This window comes from Chiloscyllium plagiosum, chromosome 3, assembly GCF_004010195.1.
Source record: "Chiloscyllium plagiosum isolate BGI_BamShark_2017 chromosome 3, ASM401019v2, whole genome shotgun sequence".
In the NCBI taxonomy this organism is placed as follows: domain Eukaryota; kingdom Metazoa; phylum Chordata; class Chondrichthyes; order Orectolobiformes; family Hemiscylliidae; genus Chiloscyllium; species Chiloscyllium plagiosum.
Genome location: NC_057712.1, coordinates 73,774,552 through 73,796,992, shown reverse-complemented (window position 1 = coordinate 73,796,992; position 22,441 = coordinate 73,774,552). Strand labels below are relative to the sequence as shown.

Sequence of the window (22,441 nt, the reverse complement as noted above, 5' to 3'; positions counted from 1 at the left end):
GTCCAGAACTAGAGGGCATAGGTTTAGGGTGAGAGGGGAAAGATATAAAAGAGACCTAAGGGGCAACTTTTCCACGCAGAAGGTAGTACGTGTATGGAATGAGCTGCCAGAGGATGTGGTGGAGGCTGGTACAATTGCAACATTTAAGTGGCATTTGGATGGGTGTATGAATAGGAAGGGTTTGGAGGGATATGGGCCGGGCGCTGGCAGGTGGGACTAAATTGGGTTGGGATATCTGGTCAGTGTGGACGGGTTGGACCAAAGGGTCTGTTTCCATGCTGTACATCTCTATGACTCTATGACCAACATGCAGCTGTTCCTTCAGTCTCGACCACTGCAATGTTTTTGCCCTGTTCTCAATCTCGACCACTGCAATGTTTTTGCCCTGTTCTCAACCTTCCATTTGATCCATCCCGTCAGTGATATCCTTTCTGTCTCTCCCACTTGTCATTCCTTATCATCAAATCATGCATGTAGGCTGGTGACACACAGAAGGCCACTTTGCATTGCATCCAGCCTCGTTTCTGAACCCCTCAGCCTCTGACCTGTACAGCAATCTCCTTTCTTAGTCCAGAGAATGCCTTTCACCACCTAATAGAAACAAGACTCATGCCTTTCACAAGCTGCTTGCAGAGAATCTGCAGATGGCATCATTAAAACATGTTGGCTGTCTTTTGTCACCTGCTCAAATCATACATCAGCTCTGTTATTCATGCTCATTTCCTGCTTTTCTTCCTGGCTGAGACTGCAGGTCTTCCTTTATCTCTGTGACACTTCCAAAGTGTCACTTTATTGATTCTGCTTGTTGCCACTGAATCTGACATGAGACGCTGCACTGAACAAAGTAAGATTCGATAGAATCATAGAGTTTTACAGCACAGAAAGATGCCCTTTAGCCCCTTGTGGTTGCGCAATTCATCAAACATCCATCTATTTTAATCCTGGTGTTCTGCACTTGGGCAGTAAACTTGCATGTTATGGCATTTCCGCCAGGTAAAAATGAAACCAGTTGCAAAAGTGACATTCTATTAAACTTTGAAATAGCATTTTGGATGCCATAACTCTTTACCTCTGTTACATCCCTTTATTGTTACTTTTGTTCCTTGCTCAGCTTATCTCTTGTTGAAACCTAAACCATTTTCAGGCCCACCTCTTTCAAAATTGATTTCTGAAATCCTTCATCCTCCATAATCTTCTTCTTATCCAAAACTATTCTAACTGTGCACTAAACTCTGCTCAAGTATGACCCTTCTTGGTCTATTTGGCTAATAGACTCCATTATACATTAAAGTTCCAGTCGTCTGGACTAAGCATCCGGAGTTCTCATGCAGTTGCTGTCTGAGAATCAAAAGATGAATTCTGGCTGCATGAGATCTGGATAATGGGGACTTTACTGTGTTAGTAATTGGAAGGGAATAGTGGATCAGCTCCTTTATTGCTTTAGTTCAAGACTGACCTTGAACTTCCCCTGCATACTCACTGAGCGAAATCCCAGCTTCCAATCAGAACTGTTGGTTTGCATTGCTCGCTTCTGAACATGCACTCATCTTGCGGCAGCAATGAGTCGAGTTCTCCCAGCTAACACTAGGATTTTTCATGCACGTGGCAGATTCAGGTAACCTCATACTCCCCATGCATGCCAAATACTGGAGAGATTACTGTATGTTTTAAATTCTTATCCTCATGTATGATTCGCTTTCCACCCTACATTCTCACCTCCCCCCCCCCCCCCCCCCCACAACTCCAGCCTGTCCCCCACCATTAATTTATTTCAATGATCCTGCCCTTTATTGCATCTGCCCTCCTTGGTCTACCATTCGTAGCTGGACTTTCAAATACAATGTATGACCCAATATTCCTAAACCTGACCTTTACAGCCTCTCACCTCCATTTCTTCCTTTAAGATCCTCTTTAATCTGCACTGAACGTGTTTATACAAATACTTGTTTTTGCTGAAGCAAAGCTATTGTGAGCTCTGAGTGCTATAAACAAGGAGGAAAATGAAAACTGTTGAACAAGCATAGAGAGAGCACCCAGTAGTGGTGGCTTGGAGCAGTAAGAGCGACATGAGTAAAGAAGAAAGTACAAGGATTAACACACCTGGACTTGAAAAATAATTTACAGTAATTTTCAGAACATCACAAAACATATATTACTTTTACTAACCACTAACCAGTATTAAATGTTCAACTTTTTGGATTTAATTTAAATTTTTGCATCACTGCATTACCTTTGACTTTCAGGGTTGTTTCCAAGGGGATATAATGTGTCACTGGGGTTATGTTGATGAGGTGAGGTGGCACATTTTCACATTATTTTCCCATTCAGCATGGGCCCTGAGATCTTGGTAGTTCACAATTCGAAGGCTGCACTCACAATTAGCATTGGCCTTTGACAGGTGAAAGTTTGTTCTCCTTGTGTTTGATTGAAATTCAGTGTTTTGTGGTTGTGTTTGGCATGTCATATGTTTAAGCTCGTATTTCAGTAAACCACAGATTCCCAATACAATCCAATCTTGCACAGAATTAGGAAAACATCTTGTTACGTACATATGGTTTTCAGTTTTACCTTTAACTTCTTGTATCTTCCCCAGTGGCTGAGGAAGACTCATGCAGGGAAGCAAGCAGGAAATTAACATTGTTGCTTCAGTCAGGTAATCACTGGCTCAGCTTGCCATTTGTATAGGGACAAAACCTGGCATCTTGCATCACTGGAAGCAGCATTTATAATATTCATATCATTACCACAGTACTGCTGCTACCTGAGCTGGTGGTTAAAATATCAACTTCCATTTCGGGTCAATCTATGTGGGTCAGAAGGCAGCAGTGTTACCTCATCTTCCTTATAATGTTGTTGATGTCAGCACTACTGTTGTTTGTCGAGCTAGGAATAAATTGCAACGCCAGGGAATAAAGTCAGTTTTGTGAATGCAATCAACCAGGTAAATAACCACTTCTGACAATTTCCTAGCCTAAGATCAATTTGACTATCTAATGCTGATCAAACTGGTTATTCAGCATTTACAGTCCCAAAATGAGTGGTACAGTTAATTGGATCTATTTTAGGAAATATATTGTACAAATTTGAAATCTTGGTGAGAATTTGGAGAGAGACCTCTTAGGATTTTCTGTCCATTAAAGTCTGTAAAATTACCCTTATGTGCAAATTATGCTCTAATTACAGCAATTAGTCAGCAGCTCTGTTATCTTTCTCATTAGGAAAATGTCCCTTGTCATATCTGCAATCCTCTCACAATGAGGATTACGAACCTCTTGAAATGGATTTACCAGTTGTTTAATTAGAATGGGAGGCAGACTGAAAGGCAAATAAGTGGTCTTTAACAGTTGATTTAAGCATGTCAAACTGGCCTATTCTCACAATGTTGGTGTGGAACTAGAATATCAATTTTACCCCTTCTCTTCTTACACACCATAACATATCATAAGATACAGTAATTTAAATTTTCTAAACATGACGAGGAAGCTGATGGGAACCAAAGCGATAGTGCGAAAAGAGAAATGTCTGAGGCTGGTACAATAGATAAGGGAAGCAAATCAAATAGTCAAGGCAGACAGGAACTTTCCAGAGAATGAGGTAAGACTGATAAATTAAACTGCATTTACTTCAATGCAAAAGGCCTAACGGGTAAGGCAGATGAGCTTAGGGCATGGTTGAGAATATGGGACTGGGATATCATAGCTATTACAGAAACGTAGCTTAGGGATGAACAGGACTGGCAGCTTAATGTTCCAGGGTACAGATTCTATAGGAAGAATAGAAAGGGTGGCAAGAGAGGAAGAGGATTAGCATTTTAGGTGAGGGATAACATTACAGCAGCACTTAGGGAGGATATTTCTGGGACATAATTCAGTGAAGATATGTGGGTGGAACTAAGAAATAAGAAAGAACGATCACATTGCTGGGATTATATTATAGCAACCTTCCCCCAATTGTCAGCAGGAAATTGAGAAGCAAATATTTAAGGAGATCTCAGATATCTGCAATAACAGTAGGTTTGTAATGGTTATAAGGAAAGGTCACCAGACCTGAAACATTAACTCTGATTTCTCTTCACAGATGCTGCCAGACCTGCTGAGCTTTTCCAGCAACTTCTGTTTTTGTTTGTGATCATCGGGGATTTTAACTTTCCAAACATAGACTGGCACTATCATGGCGGTAAGGACTTGGCTGGGGAGGAAGTGTTAAGTGTATACAAGAAAACTTTCTTATTTAAGATGTGGAAGTACCTTCTAGAGAAAGAGCAACACTTGATCTTCATTTGAGAAATAACGTAAGGCAAGTAACTGAGGTGTCAGTGGAGAGCGCTTTGGGACAAATGATCATAATTCTATTGGTTTTAAAATAGTGATGGAAAAGGATTGACCTGATCTAAAAGTTAAAGGTCAAAATTGGCCTTACTCTAATTTAGAAAGTATCAGACAGGTACTTCAAAACTTGATTGGAAGTGGCAACTAACATGTTTGGAAAGTGGGAGGCCTTCAAAAATGAAATAACAAGAGTCCAAAGGCAGTAAGTTCCTGTTAGTGTGAAGGTCAAGGCTGGTAGGTACAGGGAATGCTGGATGACTAGAGAAGTTGAGGCTTTGGTCAAGAAAAAAAAAGGAGGCATATATCAGTTGTAGCCAGCTGGGATTGAGTGAATCCCTAGAGGAGTGTAAAGGCAGTAGAAGTATTCTTAAGAGGGAAATCAGGAGGGCAAAAAGGGGACTTGAGGTAGCTTCAGCAAATAGAGTTAAGGCGAATCCAAAGAAGTTCTATGAATACATTGAGGGCTAACTAGGGAGAGAATGGGGCATCTTAAAGATCAGTGGCCATCAATGTGTGGAAACACAAGAGATGGTGAGATACTAAATAAACATTTTATATCAGTATTTACTGTGGGGAAGAAGGACATGGAAGCTAGGGAACTTGGGGAAATAAATAGGGAAGACTTGAAAGAGTTCATATTACAGAAGAAGAGGTGCTGGAGTTCTTAAAACACATCCTGGGACCTGATCAGGTATATCCCAAAGTTCTGTGGGATTGCTGGATCCCTTGCAAAGATATTTGTATCTTCGACAGCCACAGGCAGGTGCTGGAAGACTGGAAGTTGGCTAGTTTGGTGCTATTATTTAAGAAAGGGTGTAAGGAAAAGCCAGGGAACTATAGACCGTTGAGCCTTATGTCAGTGGTAGAGAAGTTGTTGGAGGGGACTTTGAGGGACAGGATTTATATTTGGAAAAGCAAGGACTGATTCAGGATAGTCAACCTGGTTTTGTGCATGGGAAATTGTGTCTCACTAACTTGACTGAGTTTTTTGAAGAGGTGACAAAGAAAATTGATGAAGGTAAAGTGGTAGACGTCTGTATGGACTTCAGCAAAGTTTTTGACAAGGTTCCACTCGGTAGACTTGTTAGAAAAGTTAGATCACATGGGATCTGGGGAAGCTAACCAATTGGATACAAAATTGGCTGGAAAGTGGAAGATAGCGGGTGGCGGTAGAGGGTTGCTTATCAGACGGGAAGCCTGTGACCAGCAGTGTGCCACAAGAATCAGTGCTGGGTCTGCTGCTGTTCATCATTTATGTAAATGGATTAGATGTCAATATAGGAAGCATGGTTAGTAAGTTTGTAGGTGACATCAAAGTGGGTGGTGTAGTGGGACAGTGAAGAAGGTTATTTCAGAGTACAACGAAACCTTGATCAGATGGGCCAATGGACTGAGGAGTAGCAGATGGAGTTTAATTTAGATGAATGTAAGGTTTTGCATTGTGTAAGGCAAACCAAGGCAGAACATATACAATTAATAGTAGGCCCTGGGGAAGTGTTGCCGATCAAAGAGACCTAGGGTACGTAGTTCCATGAAAGCACAGTTGCAAGTAGACAGGGTGGTAAAGAAGGCATTTCGCACGCTTGCCTTCAGCGGTCAGGACATTGAGTAAAGGAGTTGGGATGTCATGTTTCAGCTGTACAAGACATTGATGAGGCCACTCTTACAATTCTGGTTGCCCTTCTATATAAAGGATATTGTTAAACTTGAGAAGGTGCAGAAAATGTACACAAGGATGTTGCTGGGCTGGAAGGTTTAAGTTATAAGGAGAGGCTGAATAGGTTGGGGCTTTTCTCCTAGGTCTTTGAAGACTAAGAGGTGACCTTATAGAGGTTTTTCAAATTATGGCCATGGATTGGGTGAACAGTTAAGGTTTTTTTCTTAGACTGAGAGAGTCCAAAACTAGACAACATAGATTTAACATGAGAGGCAAGGTTAAACTTTTTTTATGCAGAGGGTGGAATGAGCTGCCAGCGGAAATGATGGAGGTGAGTAGAACTACAACATTTAAAAGGCTTCTGGATACATACATGAATAGGAAGTGTTTAGAGGGATATGGGCCAAATGCGCGCAAATGAAACTAGGTCAGATTGGAATGTCTGGTCAGCGTGGATGAGTTGGATCAAAGGATCTGTTTCCATGCTGTATGACTCTATGACTCTCAGAATTACTGGCATTTTAATGATCAATCTCAAAGGTTCTCAGCCTTTTGAGTGAAAAGATATCTCCTCATCTTACTATTAATTGATCTGCCTCTTATCCTACACTATATTTGAGTTTTCTAACCAGAGGAACTATCTCTGTGCAGCCTTACAGTATCTTACACATTTCAATGAGATGGCCCCTCATTCCCCTAAACATTAGAAAATATAGACTGCATTTACTCAGCCTTTTGATACACAAAAAGTCATCTCAGGGACCATTCTAGTGAACATTTGCTGTACAGGCTCCAATGCAAGTTCTGAAATATGGAGATCAAAACTGGACACAGTATTCCAATTGTGCTCTCAACAATGCCTGGTACAACTGGAACAAGTGCTCCTTACCCTTGTACTCCAATCTCTTTACAATAAAGGCTAATATGCCATGTATCTTCCTGCACTTGCTTGCTGCACTTCCTTGCTAAGATTCTGAATTCCTTGTGCATGCAGAGTCTCTTGGAATGTCAACATTTTCAAGTTCTACACCTTTTAAAAATATTATTGGAAAGACAGGGTTGTTCTTGAAGCTCTTCGTTTCATACTTATCCGAACAAAGTGAAGAACACTGAACTTTAAACAAGCATAATTATGCACATGAGAAAAAGATGCTGATCAATTGTCATGCTGACTCTGCTTGGGAGAGCCATTGCCACACAGAGAGCAATGAGGGAATATAAAATGCCTGTGGTAATTTAAAAAAGGTGCAAACCTTGAACATATCCATGTTTAATCAGTCCATATGTATGTATGTATCAAGAGTAAATAAGCCATTGTATCAGCTGATTATCTTAATTATTTAAATCCAATATAAACAGATAACTGTGTTAATTTATATCTGTATGTTTTTAAATCTCCTGTCAATTAAAAACATGCCTGCATATTCGTGGGAGGGAATGGGCAGGTGGGGGGACAATGGCCAAGTGATATTATCGCTGGACTGTTGATCCAGAGAATCAGGTAGTGTTCTGAGGACCCAGGTTCAAATCCTGCTGTGGCAGATGGTAGAATTTGAACTCAATAATATCTGGAATTGAGAGACTCATGACTATGAAAACATTGTCAATTGTTAAAAACACCCATCTGGTTCACTAATGGCCTTTAGGGAAGGAAACTGCCTTCTTTACCTGGTTTGGTATATCTGTGACTGCAGACCTACCACTATGTGGTTTACTCTTAACTGCCCTCTGGGTAATTAGGGATGGGCAATAAATGCTGCCTATCCTGCAATGACCTCGTCCCATGAATGAGTAAAAAATATTGCATTAAATGGGTTCCTATACAGTACAGGTTAAAGACATCTGTATTGGTAGAGTCTTGCACATGAAATGCATTCAGTGACCAAATGTGTTGAAGACAATTCCTGGCCACAAGCAATTTTGACCATTTCATTAGTTGTTACAAATTGATCCCAGTCATCTCTATGAAGCACAGTAATCGCAGGTGTCCTTAAAAGTGCAGGCCACAATTCACAAAGACAGTCCGAGGTCTCAGAAGCTGCAACAAGGGCATGGAGATGATTTCTTCACTCTTTGAACTGTCAGTATTTGCCGTTATGCAATGTTGCCTTTGTGATGCCTCTGCATTTACAATCTCCTACTATATAAGGCACAGCATGGCTTGTGCTGCATACATCAGAATATTGTCCACAATGTCAAAGGTTCCAAATACAGGGATTCCATAGACCTCATGTTGGAGTTCTTCATGGGTCACCATATAGAGGCCTAGGAACTTGCCATTTGTATATGATTGAAATGCTGATGACTCAGATTACTAAGGAACTATTCTGTTTCACTGTGGCCATGATGCAATGAAAGCGCAGAGTAATTGAGGATGAACAATGTGCCGGCAAGCCCAAGGCCAACAGCAACCTGCAGCAGATTTCAAACAGCCTGCACATGACGAAGTCACAGCTAAAGGTACCCACAGGGTGCAGCAGAGGTACAGAAGGCCCAGAGTCTCTGTGCCATTTTCTCCAGATGAGCAAAGTCCTTTGCTGCCGTAGGCTGAGGATGTTCCAGACCACTGTCACAAAAACACTGTCATCCGCTGGATGCTCCGGTATCCTCCCACAGTGCAAGGATGTGCACGTTGGATGAATTGGCCATGCTAAATTGCCCAGTGATGTCTAATGAGGTGCAGGCTAGATGGATTATTCATGTTAAGTGCAAGGTTACAGGGATAGCGTGGGAGGGCTGGGCCTGTGTAGGGTGGTCTTTGGAGGGTTGATGTGACTCTATGGGCCAAATGGCCTTTTTCGACAATGTAGGGATTCTGTGATTTGTGAACTGTAGGGGTGAGTGATGATGCAATGCCAGGGCCTGTCAAGGTGACAGCGGCTCCTAACTTTATGCAACTAGCTGCTTTCACAGATCCACTAGGGATCACTGTGGGATCTCAATCATCATCCACATATGTATCAAGCCTGTCACTGATGTAATTTGTGACAGATGACACCATTTCATCTCACTAATCCATGGTGCAGTCAATGTTGTAGCCCAGGCAGTGAGCTTCACCTATAACAGCGGTCTTCTCTAAGGAGCAGAGTGCAATTGACAGGACACACATTTCTTTCGGAGCACTGTATCAGATTACAGCTGACATCATCGACTGAAAAGGGTTCCATTCTATCAATGTGCAATTGACCTGTGATCACAGGTACCACATTTAAAAATCAGCGCCTGGTACCATGGGAGCTGCCATGATGTCTATGTCCTTGAGAACTAACATGTTCATTTCAAGGGCCTGATATCTTAGAAAGATGCTTGTTAGGAGAGGAGAGGTACCCTCTCCAGCCATAGCTGAAGACTCAATGATATAACCCTTGAGTGAGGCTGTATGTTGGTACAATTCTTCCATCAGGGCCGCCATGGAGCAGGAGGTGGGTCTCCTGAAGATGCAGTTCTATGCTAGGATTGGTCTTAATGAGGGGTTACAGTACATTCATGGCATAGTGTGTCAAATAATCTTAAAGTGCTGTGCTCTGTATAACTGTAGCAGGCAAACAGGGCAAGAGATGGATGCTAGAGATCTGGAAGAGCAGCAGCAGATAAGGATATCGAGCAGAATGAGCCTCTCCTTCAGCATCATAGAGCAGAGCAGCACTGGGCACAACAAGCCATACTAGACACTACTGACACCAGCTCCCAATTGATGTGAGTTGGGTGCAGCGATCATTCATTGATTGCAAATTTGTGTTGCCCCAAAGGCTGAAAGACTTTTAATGGTGGTCTTGCTCCACTTCATTTCTGATGCTGCTGGTGAGCGCGAGCTCAAGGATAGAAATTCTCTAAAATTGATGCTCAGCCATCTTTTTGGTAAAGTACAGCAGTAGACTCCGAAGGATAAAAACAGCCAATAGAACTGTTCCTGGTGGTTCACTGAGCCGTAAAGTGGCAATGATGGTTTTGGGAGGAAAGGGATGCAAGATTGGACCCGTCTTTCTATCTGGGGCCTGTGGGGCACTTCCGATCATCCTGCTTCACAAGAAAAACAATCTAAAATGTTTTAAAATCTTTCTTGCGAGGTCTCTTCTGCCCTACTGTGCACCTACCTTCCGGTGGGTGTTTTTCACACTTGTTGAAGAAACAGGTCAATATCAGGGGGCCAGGCTGTCACATCACAAATGAGATCATTGTACATTCAAGCTCTGGGCAACTGCTGTCAAGACGCAGTGGGGAAAGGCCACTGTCTAAGGTCTTTCTGCCAAAGTACAGTGGGGGTCCGTTCAGTTATCAGCCTCTCCCAGTGCCTCAAATCTATGGGTAAAAAGTATCTTGCATAAGTTGGGTTTGTTTGTTGGAACTGTCAGTAAAGTCAAACTCCTATGTTTGTTTGTTTCTCCATATGCAAAGACTGTATAGAACTGAACTGCTTTAGTGACTATGTACATATGTAATTGTGTAAATATGTACATTCTTATGAATCAAATATATTTTTGAAATTAAAAAAAGTCACAAATGAAATATTATAAATATGCCAGAAAACTGGCTTCTTCAAAATTTAACCTTTATTTGGCAGTAAGTCGAGAAAGGGGATTTGGGAGATTGGGAAATTCCTGCTGCTCTCCGACAGCAGATTGAAGGCACTGCCCTTCACCACGCTGAGAGACTGGCTTTCAGCAGACTCTGTGTGAAGTATTTGGACAGGATTGCAAATTTAATCACCTTTTCATCAATAAACTCCCTGTCGTGAGGCTCTTAATTGTAAAAGGCCTCCACTGGACCATGCCACACAGAGCACTTGTTCTCCACAGACATTTCTTCGACCAGTATTGCTAAGGAATTAATAATCATTAGAGGCAATTATATTTTTAACCCATCAAAGGGAAACCCTTCCATAAGTAGCTCAGAGCACATAGATGATTTACTGTAATTTTTCTTCTATTTCATTTTTCTAATTCTTAGCAAATCAACGTTCTTGGCTTTTTTTAAATGTACTTTCCTCACTTGTTCCTTAGTTCAAGAATAATATATTGATTTTGTTAGGTTACGTGAGACAATTTCTTTGTGAGTTCCACCAAATCCCAGTAAACCAATGCAGAGAAAAAAGAATTAGAATGATTTAAAGGTAATTGACTTGCAAGCAGGGTCCGAAACAATGGTACTTTTCCAAGCAAAATGTGATTGGTTTTAATCTGAAGTATACTGCTTTGCAAGCAGCATCTCCATTACAAAATCTCTGCATGTTATGATATCAGGGATGTGACATCGAAATTGGGCAAATGCTGTAAACCTTTTATCTCGCTTAATAGTCACTATCAAAAGAGGATCAAATTTAGAAGGGATTTAGTGCCATCAGTTCAGATGTTAACTGGAAACAATTTAGTTATTCTGATTATGCAAGGCTTAACTAACCTCTTTATTTTTACTCACAGGATATAAACAGCACTGGCAAGGCCAAACTTGCCACACTGCTTGATGACAGATGAGGAAATCACATGTTATGGAGGTTTTATTGAGGTGGAGCAGGGAGAAGAACAGGCTGGCATACAGGAGGGCCAAATTGAGACCACAACCAAATTAGCTTTGATCTTAATAAATGATGGAGCAGGCTCAAGAGGTCGAATAGCATGCTCCTGTTCCTAAATCCTACATACCTTTCTAACTAATTTTCTTTGGGAAGATAGAAAAAAAGCTAGAACTTCCCTCAAAGCTGCTCATGCTCCACCATTGGAATCGCAGTGACAATTCCAATTATACATAAATGGAAATGGAATGGGAAGGCTATTCAGTCCCTCAAGATTATTCTGCCACTCAACTGGTCATGCTTGGTCTGTACTCGAGCTCCATTTACTCACTGGGGTAATGCTGTACTTCCAATGTGAAAGTACAACATCAGAGGCAGAACAATTCCAAGAAAATTCCCAGTCAAAGACCCAAATCAAACAGAAAATGCTGAAACTAGATGTAAATGTTCAACTTTGTGGGCTGGCCAGCCAAAAAAAAAGTCAAAGTCAGCACCTAAATGTAGACAATGAAATAGATATCTTAGGAAAGTTATGAATTGATCCAAGTGTGAGGGGCTTGCCATCAACCCACTAAATATACAACAGAACTGGAAAGGAAGAGAAAAGAATCAGCATTCCAAACTGAGTCAGCACCAAATCCATTCTCATCAGGTTAGAAATAGTCACAAATGATGAGGTATATTTTTATTTCCCTAGACTTGTTTGACATAAAAGATAAATACCCTGGTTCTGGAATTCTATTTCTCTGCTGATGTATATGAAGTACTTTTGGGATAATTGGGCACATTTCCAGTTACTTCCCAGTTGTACCAAGTTATTCCTTCCCTTTTTCTGCTAGTCAGCTATTCTAGTCAGAATGGGCACCCTGAGGCAGGATTTACTCCAAGTGATACGGGTTTCACTTGCCCACGAAAAGGCCAACAAGAGTGTCTCTGCCTTTGGGGAGGACCCGATAAAATATGTGCAACCCAGGCGGTTAAATAGTCAGCAGTGAGCCTTCTTTGGGTCAAAGACCCTAGGGTCAAAGATCCTGCATTGTGAAAGCTACCAGCCAAACAGAGGTAGCAGTGGCAGTGGTCAGCAATGCACCCACCAGGGCAGAGATCAGGGAAGAACTCCAAGCATGAGATGGGGATGGGGTTGCAGACAGGAGCGGGATTGCAAGAAAGCTTGGGGGTCACTGTCAGCAGTGCCAGAAAGTGGTCCTCAGATTTTAAGGACCCCAATCGCTGTTGGAAAAGGTGGGCCATGCACAAGTCTTCCTGACAGGAGCTGAGTCAGAGCAGAGGTGGGAAATGTTGCAGTGTCAGCATGGCACCCTGTACCCAATATCTATCCTCCATGCCTCCAAATTCTCCTCGACTGAGGGCATCACCCCCAGGATGTTGTTGTTGACTGGAGGAGTTTAACAATTAAAAGGTGATTCAGAAATACCACCAATGGGCACTATTTTGGGCTAAATGTTGTAAGCAATTAACACTGCTAGAGGTTTATTACACTCAGACTTACCACAAACCTTCTGTGATGTTTGGCACTAGAGATTGAAAAGCCTAATAGTGCAACGTCCTCCACAGGGGGCTGGTGCCTGTGTGAATAAGGCAAAAGCAGTTATCTCCTAAACGAGGCAGTTTTGGAGAATCCTTACTGCCTCTCTACTTCTACACTTGATTATTCTACCACACTCGCAACTAGCCTTCCCTATTCTGCTCTCTGTAACTTCCATCATTTCTATGGTCATTGCCCAACATTGGCTCCTTAAACAGTTCCTTCATTTTATATTTCTCGTCTTTGCTTTTAAATCCCGCCAGGGTCTCATCCCTCTCTTTCTCTATAATCTCCACCAGACTTACAGGCCATTCCGATATCTATGCTTTTCTAATTCTGGCGTCTTCAGACTCTGACATGCAATCCAGTTTTGATAGTCCTGTTGAAACTGCCTGAAGCATTTGCTCCTTATATGTATTCAGAAGTTCACCTCAGGGTCTCTTTGGATTAAATACTGCTGTTCATCTTTAAAAATCTCAGAAACATATTTAATAAGAACTAATTAGGCATGAACTTTCTGCAATTTACCTCAAATTAATCAGATAAAACCTTGGTTTCACATTTAGGATATAGCGGTATAATTTAGTATGAATTCAAGTCTTCCAATTTTTCTAATTGGTGGGAAATTGTACAATGCAATATTAGTAATAAAAGCATTAAAGTGGTAATTTGTTTGAAATTCATTGACCTATTAAATTTAAAGTTTTGTATCATGACATATACTGAACCAACCCTGAATGAATTCTTAGCTTTGCCTTTAAACAAAACTGGAACAAGTTGGGGGAATAGTTTTGACTTCCATGGAAATGAAAACTGGGAAAGGTGGCTACGCTGATGCCACATTTTAATGTGTCATTTGAAGTCAAGATTAGACCATAATATATCGTCTTTATCTAAAACTAAACCTAAATTCTAGGTATGTTATTAAACAGATATTTGGTTCATCAGTGAATTTCCAGTTCATGAGGCGTCTGTCTCAAGTCCTGTTGGGATGAGTTATTTATATATTCTTGGCCTTTAATCCAAGGAAAGTCCTTGATAGTTTTCAAGCAGTGCATTATTTGATCTTCTCAATTTGACTGGTGTTCTAGTTTGACTCCTGTACAAAATCAATGCTACCGAATTCAGTATATATAAATTTTATTTACTTAAAGATCATTCAAAGCTTTCAACATCTTTACATGAAAGGTCAGGAATTATTTTAAATCGCGAGAAGTTTTGCAGGAAAGTTATTGTAAAAATCAATGATCTCAACTGTCATTCAATCCATACAAATCCCAAATGTAGTTATTTTTGTAAGTCTAGTGTGATTCAGTTATTTCAGAAAGTCAATTGTGGTGTTTGGAGCTGATTTGATTTGTTACTCTTGTGTTGATGGGATGATAATGACTTTGAAATATGGTTGATAATCTTCCCAGCCCATAACCAGTGACAATGTTGTGAAAAGCATTTGAAAAGGGACTACTGCTATAAGTGCTCAAGGATCCACTCTGGTTCAGATGTTGTCTTGGGAAGATGCAGATATTTTACGTTTGCATGATCTTTTGTCATCCCCTTGCTGGAAAGTGATCAAAGCATATTTATTGGCAACTTTTGCGATGATACAGTAGCTTTAATAGGTGTCTTTTGTCTTTATTTCTAGACAGAGATTGGGACACAGGTGCTCAGCAATCTATGTGAAGATAAACAACTTGCGCAACCTCGGGGGGGGGGGGGGGGGGGGCGCGGTTTAAAGGTGCGACAATAGAAGCAGCCTTTATCTAAAATAAACTCCATCTGCCACTCCTCAGCCCATTGGCCCATCTGATCAACATTCCATTGTACTCTGAGCTAACCTTCTTCACCGTCCATCTGCAAACTTACTAGTTGTGCCTGCTACGTTCACATCCAAATCATTTACAGAAATGACAAAAAGCAATAGATCCAGCAGCGATCCTTGTGGTATGCCACTGGTCTCAGGCTTCCAGTCCGAAAAGCAACCCTCCACCACCACCCCCTGTCTTCTACCGAATTTTGAATCCAATTGGCTTGCTTACTCGGGTTCCATGTGATCTAACCTTACTAACCAGTCTACCATGTGAAACTTTGTCGAATGCCTTCCTGAGGTCCATATGGACAACATCTATTGCTCTGCCTTCATCAATCTTCTTTGTCACTTCTTCAAAAAAACAGATGGTGGTGGGAATCTGGAATGCACTGCCTGGGAGGGTAATTGGGGTGAGAAACCTCACAACCTTTAAAAAATACTTGAATGAACACTTGAAATGTCGTAATGTTCAAGGCTATGGACCGAGTGCTAGAAAGTGGGACTAGTATAGAGTCAATTTTCCATCAATGCACATTCCATGGACCGAAAGGCCTCTTCTGTATATTCTGTGGTGTTTAGAGAGAAAGATTATTTAGGACAATAACAGCAAACATTGGTTACAATTCTGTAGTCACACCAAATTAAGAAAATACTTCATATTGCTGAAAAATAAAACATTTATTGAAGTTTTTGCACAAGTTCAGGACAATTTGTAGGAAATAACAATATAAAGTGAAAACAACATTTATATCTTATGAGAGGAGTGCTATTTGCTTGGCAAATGGTCACTGATTGATCAAGATGTTGCTTTGTTTAAATTTTAACCAAATAGGGTGACTCTATTTTATCAAGGCATTGCCCTGAAAAATGATCTCACAGAGAATGGCTGTCACAATTTTTATTACGTTGAACTAGACAAAGTGTGTGTACAAATGCTTTTGTCTGCAAAAGAACGGACCCTGTTTATTAGTGAATGTTAATTCCCGCACATGCAACTAACTGCAGCACAGTGTGAGCCTGATCGACAATCCAAAATTTGTCATGAGCATAAGCGATCGCCTACTCAGGGTTATTTAACAGATATTGTCCAATCACAGAATCACATCTAATGTTGGATACTGTCGCGTGGTTGTAAAATTAAATTTTCCTGCCACGAATACAGAGAGTAAATCTTGAACTCAATTCAGAACATGTTGTGTATATTGAGCTATGCATTTGCAATGTGATTCACATTATGATGCAGGCACATAAATGTAGAAAACCACTGATTGTTGACATATTGATTGTCAAGCCCACTGTATTTCCTTTGATGTAATTATTATCAGGCACATTCTGAACCTCTGCAGAACTAACTTCTAATAAGTCTCAGATTGACAGCAGTAGATAATAAAATAAATGGAATTTAATAAATTATAGTTACCCATCTGGGTAACTCGGGATAAGAAAAACGAGGCCATTGTGAGTCTACAGTCAAGTGAAATTGTTTTTGGAAAATATCTTACGTCCAAATCAAAAGGTTGTGCATCACATGTTGATTTGTCGTCCCCTGAACTATGATTTATCAGTAATGATTTATCTTGCCCTTTCGTTTTGTTTTCCAGTTGCTCGATTGTTTTGTTATCCCAGTGGTACTGTTGCTGTCCTGGTTCTTCCTGCTGGTGAGATACAAGGCTCTTCACTTCATTGGAGTCGGGGTGTGTCTACTGGGGATGGGATGTATGGTGGGGGCTGATGTTCTTGTTGGGAGACATCAAGGAACTGGTGAGTTACTCAGTACTTCTACCATCAGAAAATCCATGAACCATTTTTGATGTGTTTAAATCAATAGAGAAGTGAAAGTCAGATTGTTAACAGACTTGGCACTTGCATACAGTTTTCAAATTTGGGAGATTAAGATGCGCTAGATAACTATGCATCATGAAAGGTAACATTGTTAAGGTCAGCTTCATATCATTTAGAGGTATTAATGCGATTTCTTGCTTTATTATATTTACATCATGCTAATTATATCTACCACCCAATTGGGTTGTTTAGTCCACCAGTGCTAAACACTAGAAACATGCAGCACAGAGGGAGGCAGTAAAAATAAGTTGTCCTTCTCTGAACTTTCCACATAGCTTGTAAAAGCCTTCCTTATGAATTACATGTTTAAGTATATATGTCCACCCACACATAAAAACATGATGATTATATTAGAACTGTAGTGTATTGGCACTAAGTCAACATGTTTAGAGAACAGGAGCAGAGACAATGGACTGAATGGCCTCCTCCTGCCCTGTAACAATTTTGTGAATCAGTGATTCTATGTTGCACCTGAACACTCATGGCATTAGATGGTTGTAAGTGGCTGTAACCATTGTCTCAAAACTGATCACCACCACCTTAGACATGGAGAATTAACATGATTTGTGTTAGGTCCTGATCTGAATCTAAATTTAATATTTACTCAAAATTAAAATAGATTGTAATAAATGGATAAAACATGCCAGTATATTAAAAATGCACTGCGCTTTCATATATCTATACTACCTCATGATGTTAGTATTGTCAAATCAAAACCAACATAGAATTGATACATTGCACTCTATTTGGCTTACTCTTATACTATCCACAAAAAACTCTTTTTCCTCCTCACCATAACAATTTATTAATTGGTATTCCTGAATATCTGATGCTGCAGATTATACTCTGAACTGTATAATCAAATAAACAGTGTACACATTGAACCACTTTTGGCGGTAGAGACTCGATGATGCAAAGGGCCTCTTTACTCTATGATTCTATGTCTAATTGCTGGTATACACAACCATTTCATAATTCAAGTCACTATCCAATAATAAAGACTTTAAGGCACTTTGAGTATAATATGTTGATGCAGTTCACAGTGAGCTTAAACACTCTAATGCATTGGTCTCTTATCGAAACTGCTATGTACTAATTAACATGAGATTGATGCTGTAATAATATCCTTCTTTGGATTGGCAGACATAGCACTGCATAACATGTAGAATTGTACAGAGTCAGAGTCTCAAATTTAGAAGTGTATCTGAAATCTCTGAATAAAGATGGCGCCTGTCACTACCATTGTAATTTCAATTTCTGTTAGATGCTCATTTAACTCAATGTCATTTGTTTTGTTTAATCATGTTTGAAAGCACCCAGTCTTCATTCAGGATGGAACCTCAGGGTGATAATGAATTCAATGAGTGTTCAGTGTGATTAGGTTTTTAACACCCTTTTAGTTCTCAGCTTGCTTTGTGCCAAAACTGCATAGAGTATGGTTAATCGGTGAATACATTAGTGCCTTCTCATAGCTATTGTCTAATACATGTCCCAACTTCTAGAAATTTAATTTTGTCTCCATTATTTTTACTGGAATCAGGTTTGTTAGAATACTTGGGAACTATCACCTCCCCCCAAGTGCACTATGATTTTTTGCCTGTTAATTTTAATGGTTAAGTGTAATGGAGAGGATATATCTTCAATTCCTCTCTACGATCATGGTATCCAAAGTGCCCTCACTAGGCGTACCATGTTATAGTTCACTGCTTAGTGTAAAAAAAATCTCAGTACCAGCATAATGTTAAATAAAGAAAGTGTGTTTTTTCCCTTTGTTCTCCTGAACATTAGGGATGTTAATTTTGCAGAATAGAACACATCCTCACCAATTCTGGCACCCATTTGCTGCTTCCTCAGTGAAGGTGGAACTGAAATAGAATGATGTGAGAGACTGTGGAAACCCTATGTGCAGTCATGTCTAGCTGGCAAAAGCTAATTATCCTTCTTGCTAATAAATTTGAAGAACTTAATCTGATTCAGTGGATATCAGAAGCTTTTCAGACTCTCACGTCCCTCTAAATTTCTTGCTAAATCTCCTGCTTTTCAATTCCTATGCAAAGCACACGGGTTCCATTTGTCTTCAGCTGATTTTCATTCTCTTAGGTCCTCTGCTTCTTCACGGGTACAGGTGATGGACTGAATGGTTTCAGCTTATCTAGGCTAAATGGTGATTGGGATGCTGGGCCTATTGTACACAGATGGAGTGTAACATGGCATGCAATCGAGTAAAGTTCTATAAACTTTTGTCAATCTTTTTAGATTTGAGGTAAAACCTTTCTGGCAAATTCCCCAGCTGCTACTTGAATTTACAGGTTAACAGAAAACATTTGGCCTATCTTGTCTTTGAAAGAGCTTTCTATTTAGTACATTGTCAAACTATATGTACACAGATTTGAACAAAATATCTTTTAATGGTTTAATCTGAGTTTTATGTTTAACTGCAATTCTAATAACATACGATTTTCTGTACCCCTATTATATGGAAGTGTTAGGCCAGTGAATGTGTTAACACTGCTAATCTTCAATCTAACGTTATATTTCTGAAAGCAAAAGAGATTGCAATTTGCATTCAGAGAGGTTTCTAACAAATCACCAAAATTGCTATAATTGATTCTTTTTGTTTACTTTTAACTAGGCGATAATAAACTGCTTGGAGACTTGCTAGTATTGGCAGGAGCTACATTATATGGAATTTCCAATGTCTGTGAGGAATTCATTGTGAAGAACTTGAGTCGGGTGGAATTTCTAGGAATGATTGGACTGTTTGGCTCTTTCTTCAGTGGCATACAGTTGTGAGTTCTTTTCCCAACTTTAATATGTGGTCGCCAAATTAACTAACAGACAGATTTGATTGATTGCTGGAGAAATATTACTGCAATGCGTTTTTTCTACATCACAGCCAATGCATTTCAAAACAATTCACTGTGCACACTGCTGTGTAAAGATGTGATCATGTGTCAGATAAATGCAAGTTATTCTTTGTCTAGAAAACCCTCTAGTTTGTGATAAATACTCCCAGCAGACAACCGCAACTGAGGTAAACCAAAAAGACAGAAAGTTATCACGTTGATTTTTAAGTTTTGCATTATTTTTGTGTCCATCAAGTTGATGGATTTTATGCTGGAATAATTGTTTTTCAATTTTTTCTCATCAAATCCAACACTCGCATGTCTAGTGCCATAATTATTCCCATATTAGGCGCTTAATGTGCAGTTTCATGCACCACACTTTATTCTGCATGATTTTATTTTGCAAACAGTATGCTGTAAGATACTTACGAATCTAAGGTTCCATTGGCAATTTAAAATGGGAGGCATGTAATCGATTAAAGGTCATGAGTTCAAACCATGTGATTTTAGCAACATTGATGGTCCACTGAAATACTGACAAAATGCTTTAGCTGTCAAAGGTGCTTAGAGAGAAATAGTCAGGAGCAGTTGGGAAATATAGCCTTCCCATTTTAACTGGTTGGCCACTCCAATTCTGTAAACAGAATAAAATTCCCAGTCCACCCCAAAAACGATTTGCTTGTTAGAATTGCAAATAGCATTTTTAGGTTTAGATATTACAAGTGAAGTTTAGTATTTAAAGACACACACACACACACATATATAATATATATATATATATATGTTATATATATCATTCCACAATGCATTGCAATGGATGACCACTTCGAATAATTCCAAACAGGCACAGATGGTTAAATGACTTGTCACATATGGAAGTTTTATTTATTTCCAGTAATTATGCAAGTTATACATGTAAATTTCTAGATCAACTGGATGCATTATTAATTTGGAATGGTTGGTACCAGGTCAAATCTCTGTAGAAGAATAAAATGCTATAAAGGTTATAATGTGCTGAAACAAACTTCATTCCTATGTAAACTTGAATTTAACTTTGTATGTGATTGTTGTAAAGTCTTGAAATTTGAATGGATATTAGTATGCAAACAAGAAGAGATTAAATTTGGAGGCAAGATTAATTTTATTTCCTGCAGTTTTTAAGTTCTACCATAAATCCTGCCTGAAGTAAGCAAATGCAAAATGTGCTGACTTGATTAGAATATCTTTTGATGGTGAGAGAGATGCTGGAAGCTGTCTGAGCAAAGTGGTAAAAATCCTTGGTGAACTTTCTGAATTTGAAAAACAGCTTGCTATTCTGATTGTTTCGTTTTGCTTAATGTACAATGCAGCGTTAAGAGACACAGATGTTAACAAAACTCTGAGCCATGCTAACAATATCATTCTTAAGGATTCATCCAACGTTGCAGACTTTAGATAAGTACAGATTGAAATACACTGAATATTAATTAGACCTCTTTAATTTCCAGTTGAGGTTTATTTGAGTAGAGAGACAATATGTTGACATACCTTTAATTTTAATATTCACGGTGGCTCAGTGGTTAGCACTGCAGCCTCACAGCACCAGGGACCCAGGTTCAATTCCAACCTTGAGTGACTGTCTGTGTGGAGTTTGCACATTCTCCCCGTGCCTGCATGGGTTTCCTCCCACAGTCCAAAGATGTGCAGGTCAGGTGAATTGGCCATTCTAAATTGCCCATAGTGTTAGGTACATTATTTAGAGGGAAATGGGTCAAGGTGGGTTACTCTTCGGAGGGTCGGGTTGGGCTGAAGGGCCTGTTTCCACACTGTAGGTAATCTAATCTAATCATGAAAAACAAAAATTTCCCAACAAGTGAAATGAGCCTAAAATAGTTGTATGTTTCAAAAATGTTGATTTTGAAGAAGGATACTTGAGTGAGTTGCTATCTTGAAATTTGTGGTCAACATCTTGGTGGCTGTCATCTTAAGAACATGATTTCAGATGTTTCATTCTTATGTTTTGCTGTAAAACTATTTTGGAACATGTATAAGCAGTAATTCATGACTTTGGATGTTTGATCTAAGTTATATGGTTCAGGAAGGAAGACATCATGGCTGAGAAACCTGAAAACATATGATTCCTAGAAGTCCTGCAGTTTTCCTTCAGTGACCACTGTCTTTGGTGCTATCGAAGGAGGAATTGAAAAAAAATGGCGTAGGGCCTGCACCAGTCACCATATTGGAAAGGATGTTAGCTCAAACATCCAATGTGTGCATATACCAAAGACATGCGGGGTGGACAGATTGTGTTCTCAGTCTGCATCTATTATTAGTTCGCATCCTACCTGCCATTTTGAATCTTATCTTGAATTCTCAAAGGAGAGACTGCAGTGTAGAAAGACCACATTTGGCCCCTTGTATCTATGCTAGCACTCTGTGACAGCATCGCAGCTAGTCCTGCTGTCCTGAATTTATCCCATGACTTTGCAAATCTTCCGTCTTCAGTAAGTATCCAGTTCTGTTTTGACAACCATGATTATACGTGCCTCCATCAAACCCTCAAGCCTTCCAATCTAAGCCTTGGCCACATGCTGTTTATCATCATGCCGCTTTGATTCATTTGCCCTTCATTTTACATGATTGTCCTCGACCCTTTCACAAACTTGAACTGTTCCTTCTTATTTAATCCAGGCATATCATGTGTTTGAATACCTCTACCAAGGTTCCACAACCTCTCTGAAGGAGAAAAACCCCAGCTTTTCCAATCTTTCTTTGGAACAGAAATCCCTCATCCCTGGAATCATTCTCATAAATCTTTTTTACACCCTCTCTAATGCCTCACGTAATAGTTTAATCGAGATTTGCCTGTGTTTTTGTAAAAATTCATCATAACCTCCTTATCTATTTACCGAGGATGATGCATGCTT

The 22,441-nt window shown here is 39.8% G+C and overlaps 1 protein-coding gene across 1 annotated transcript in view; it reads left to right on the top strand.

The window, feature by feature from the left end:
• The window catches only part of slc35f1 (solute carrier family 35 member F1), a 295,120-nt gene that overhangs the window by 213,980 nt on the left and 58,699 nt on the right, over window positions 1-22,441 (top strand). Inside the window, exons 4-5 of the mRNA XM_043684483.1 lie at window positions 16,449-16,608; window positions 19,322-19,478. Coding sequence (XP_043540418.1) covers window positions 16,449-16,608; window positions 19,322-19,478 — 317 coding nt within the window. The remainder of the gene's footprint in view (window positions 1-16,448; window positions 16,609-19,321; window positions 19,479-22,441) is intronic.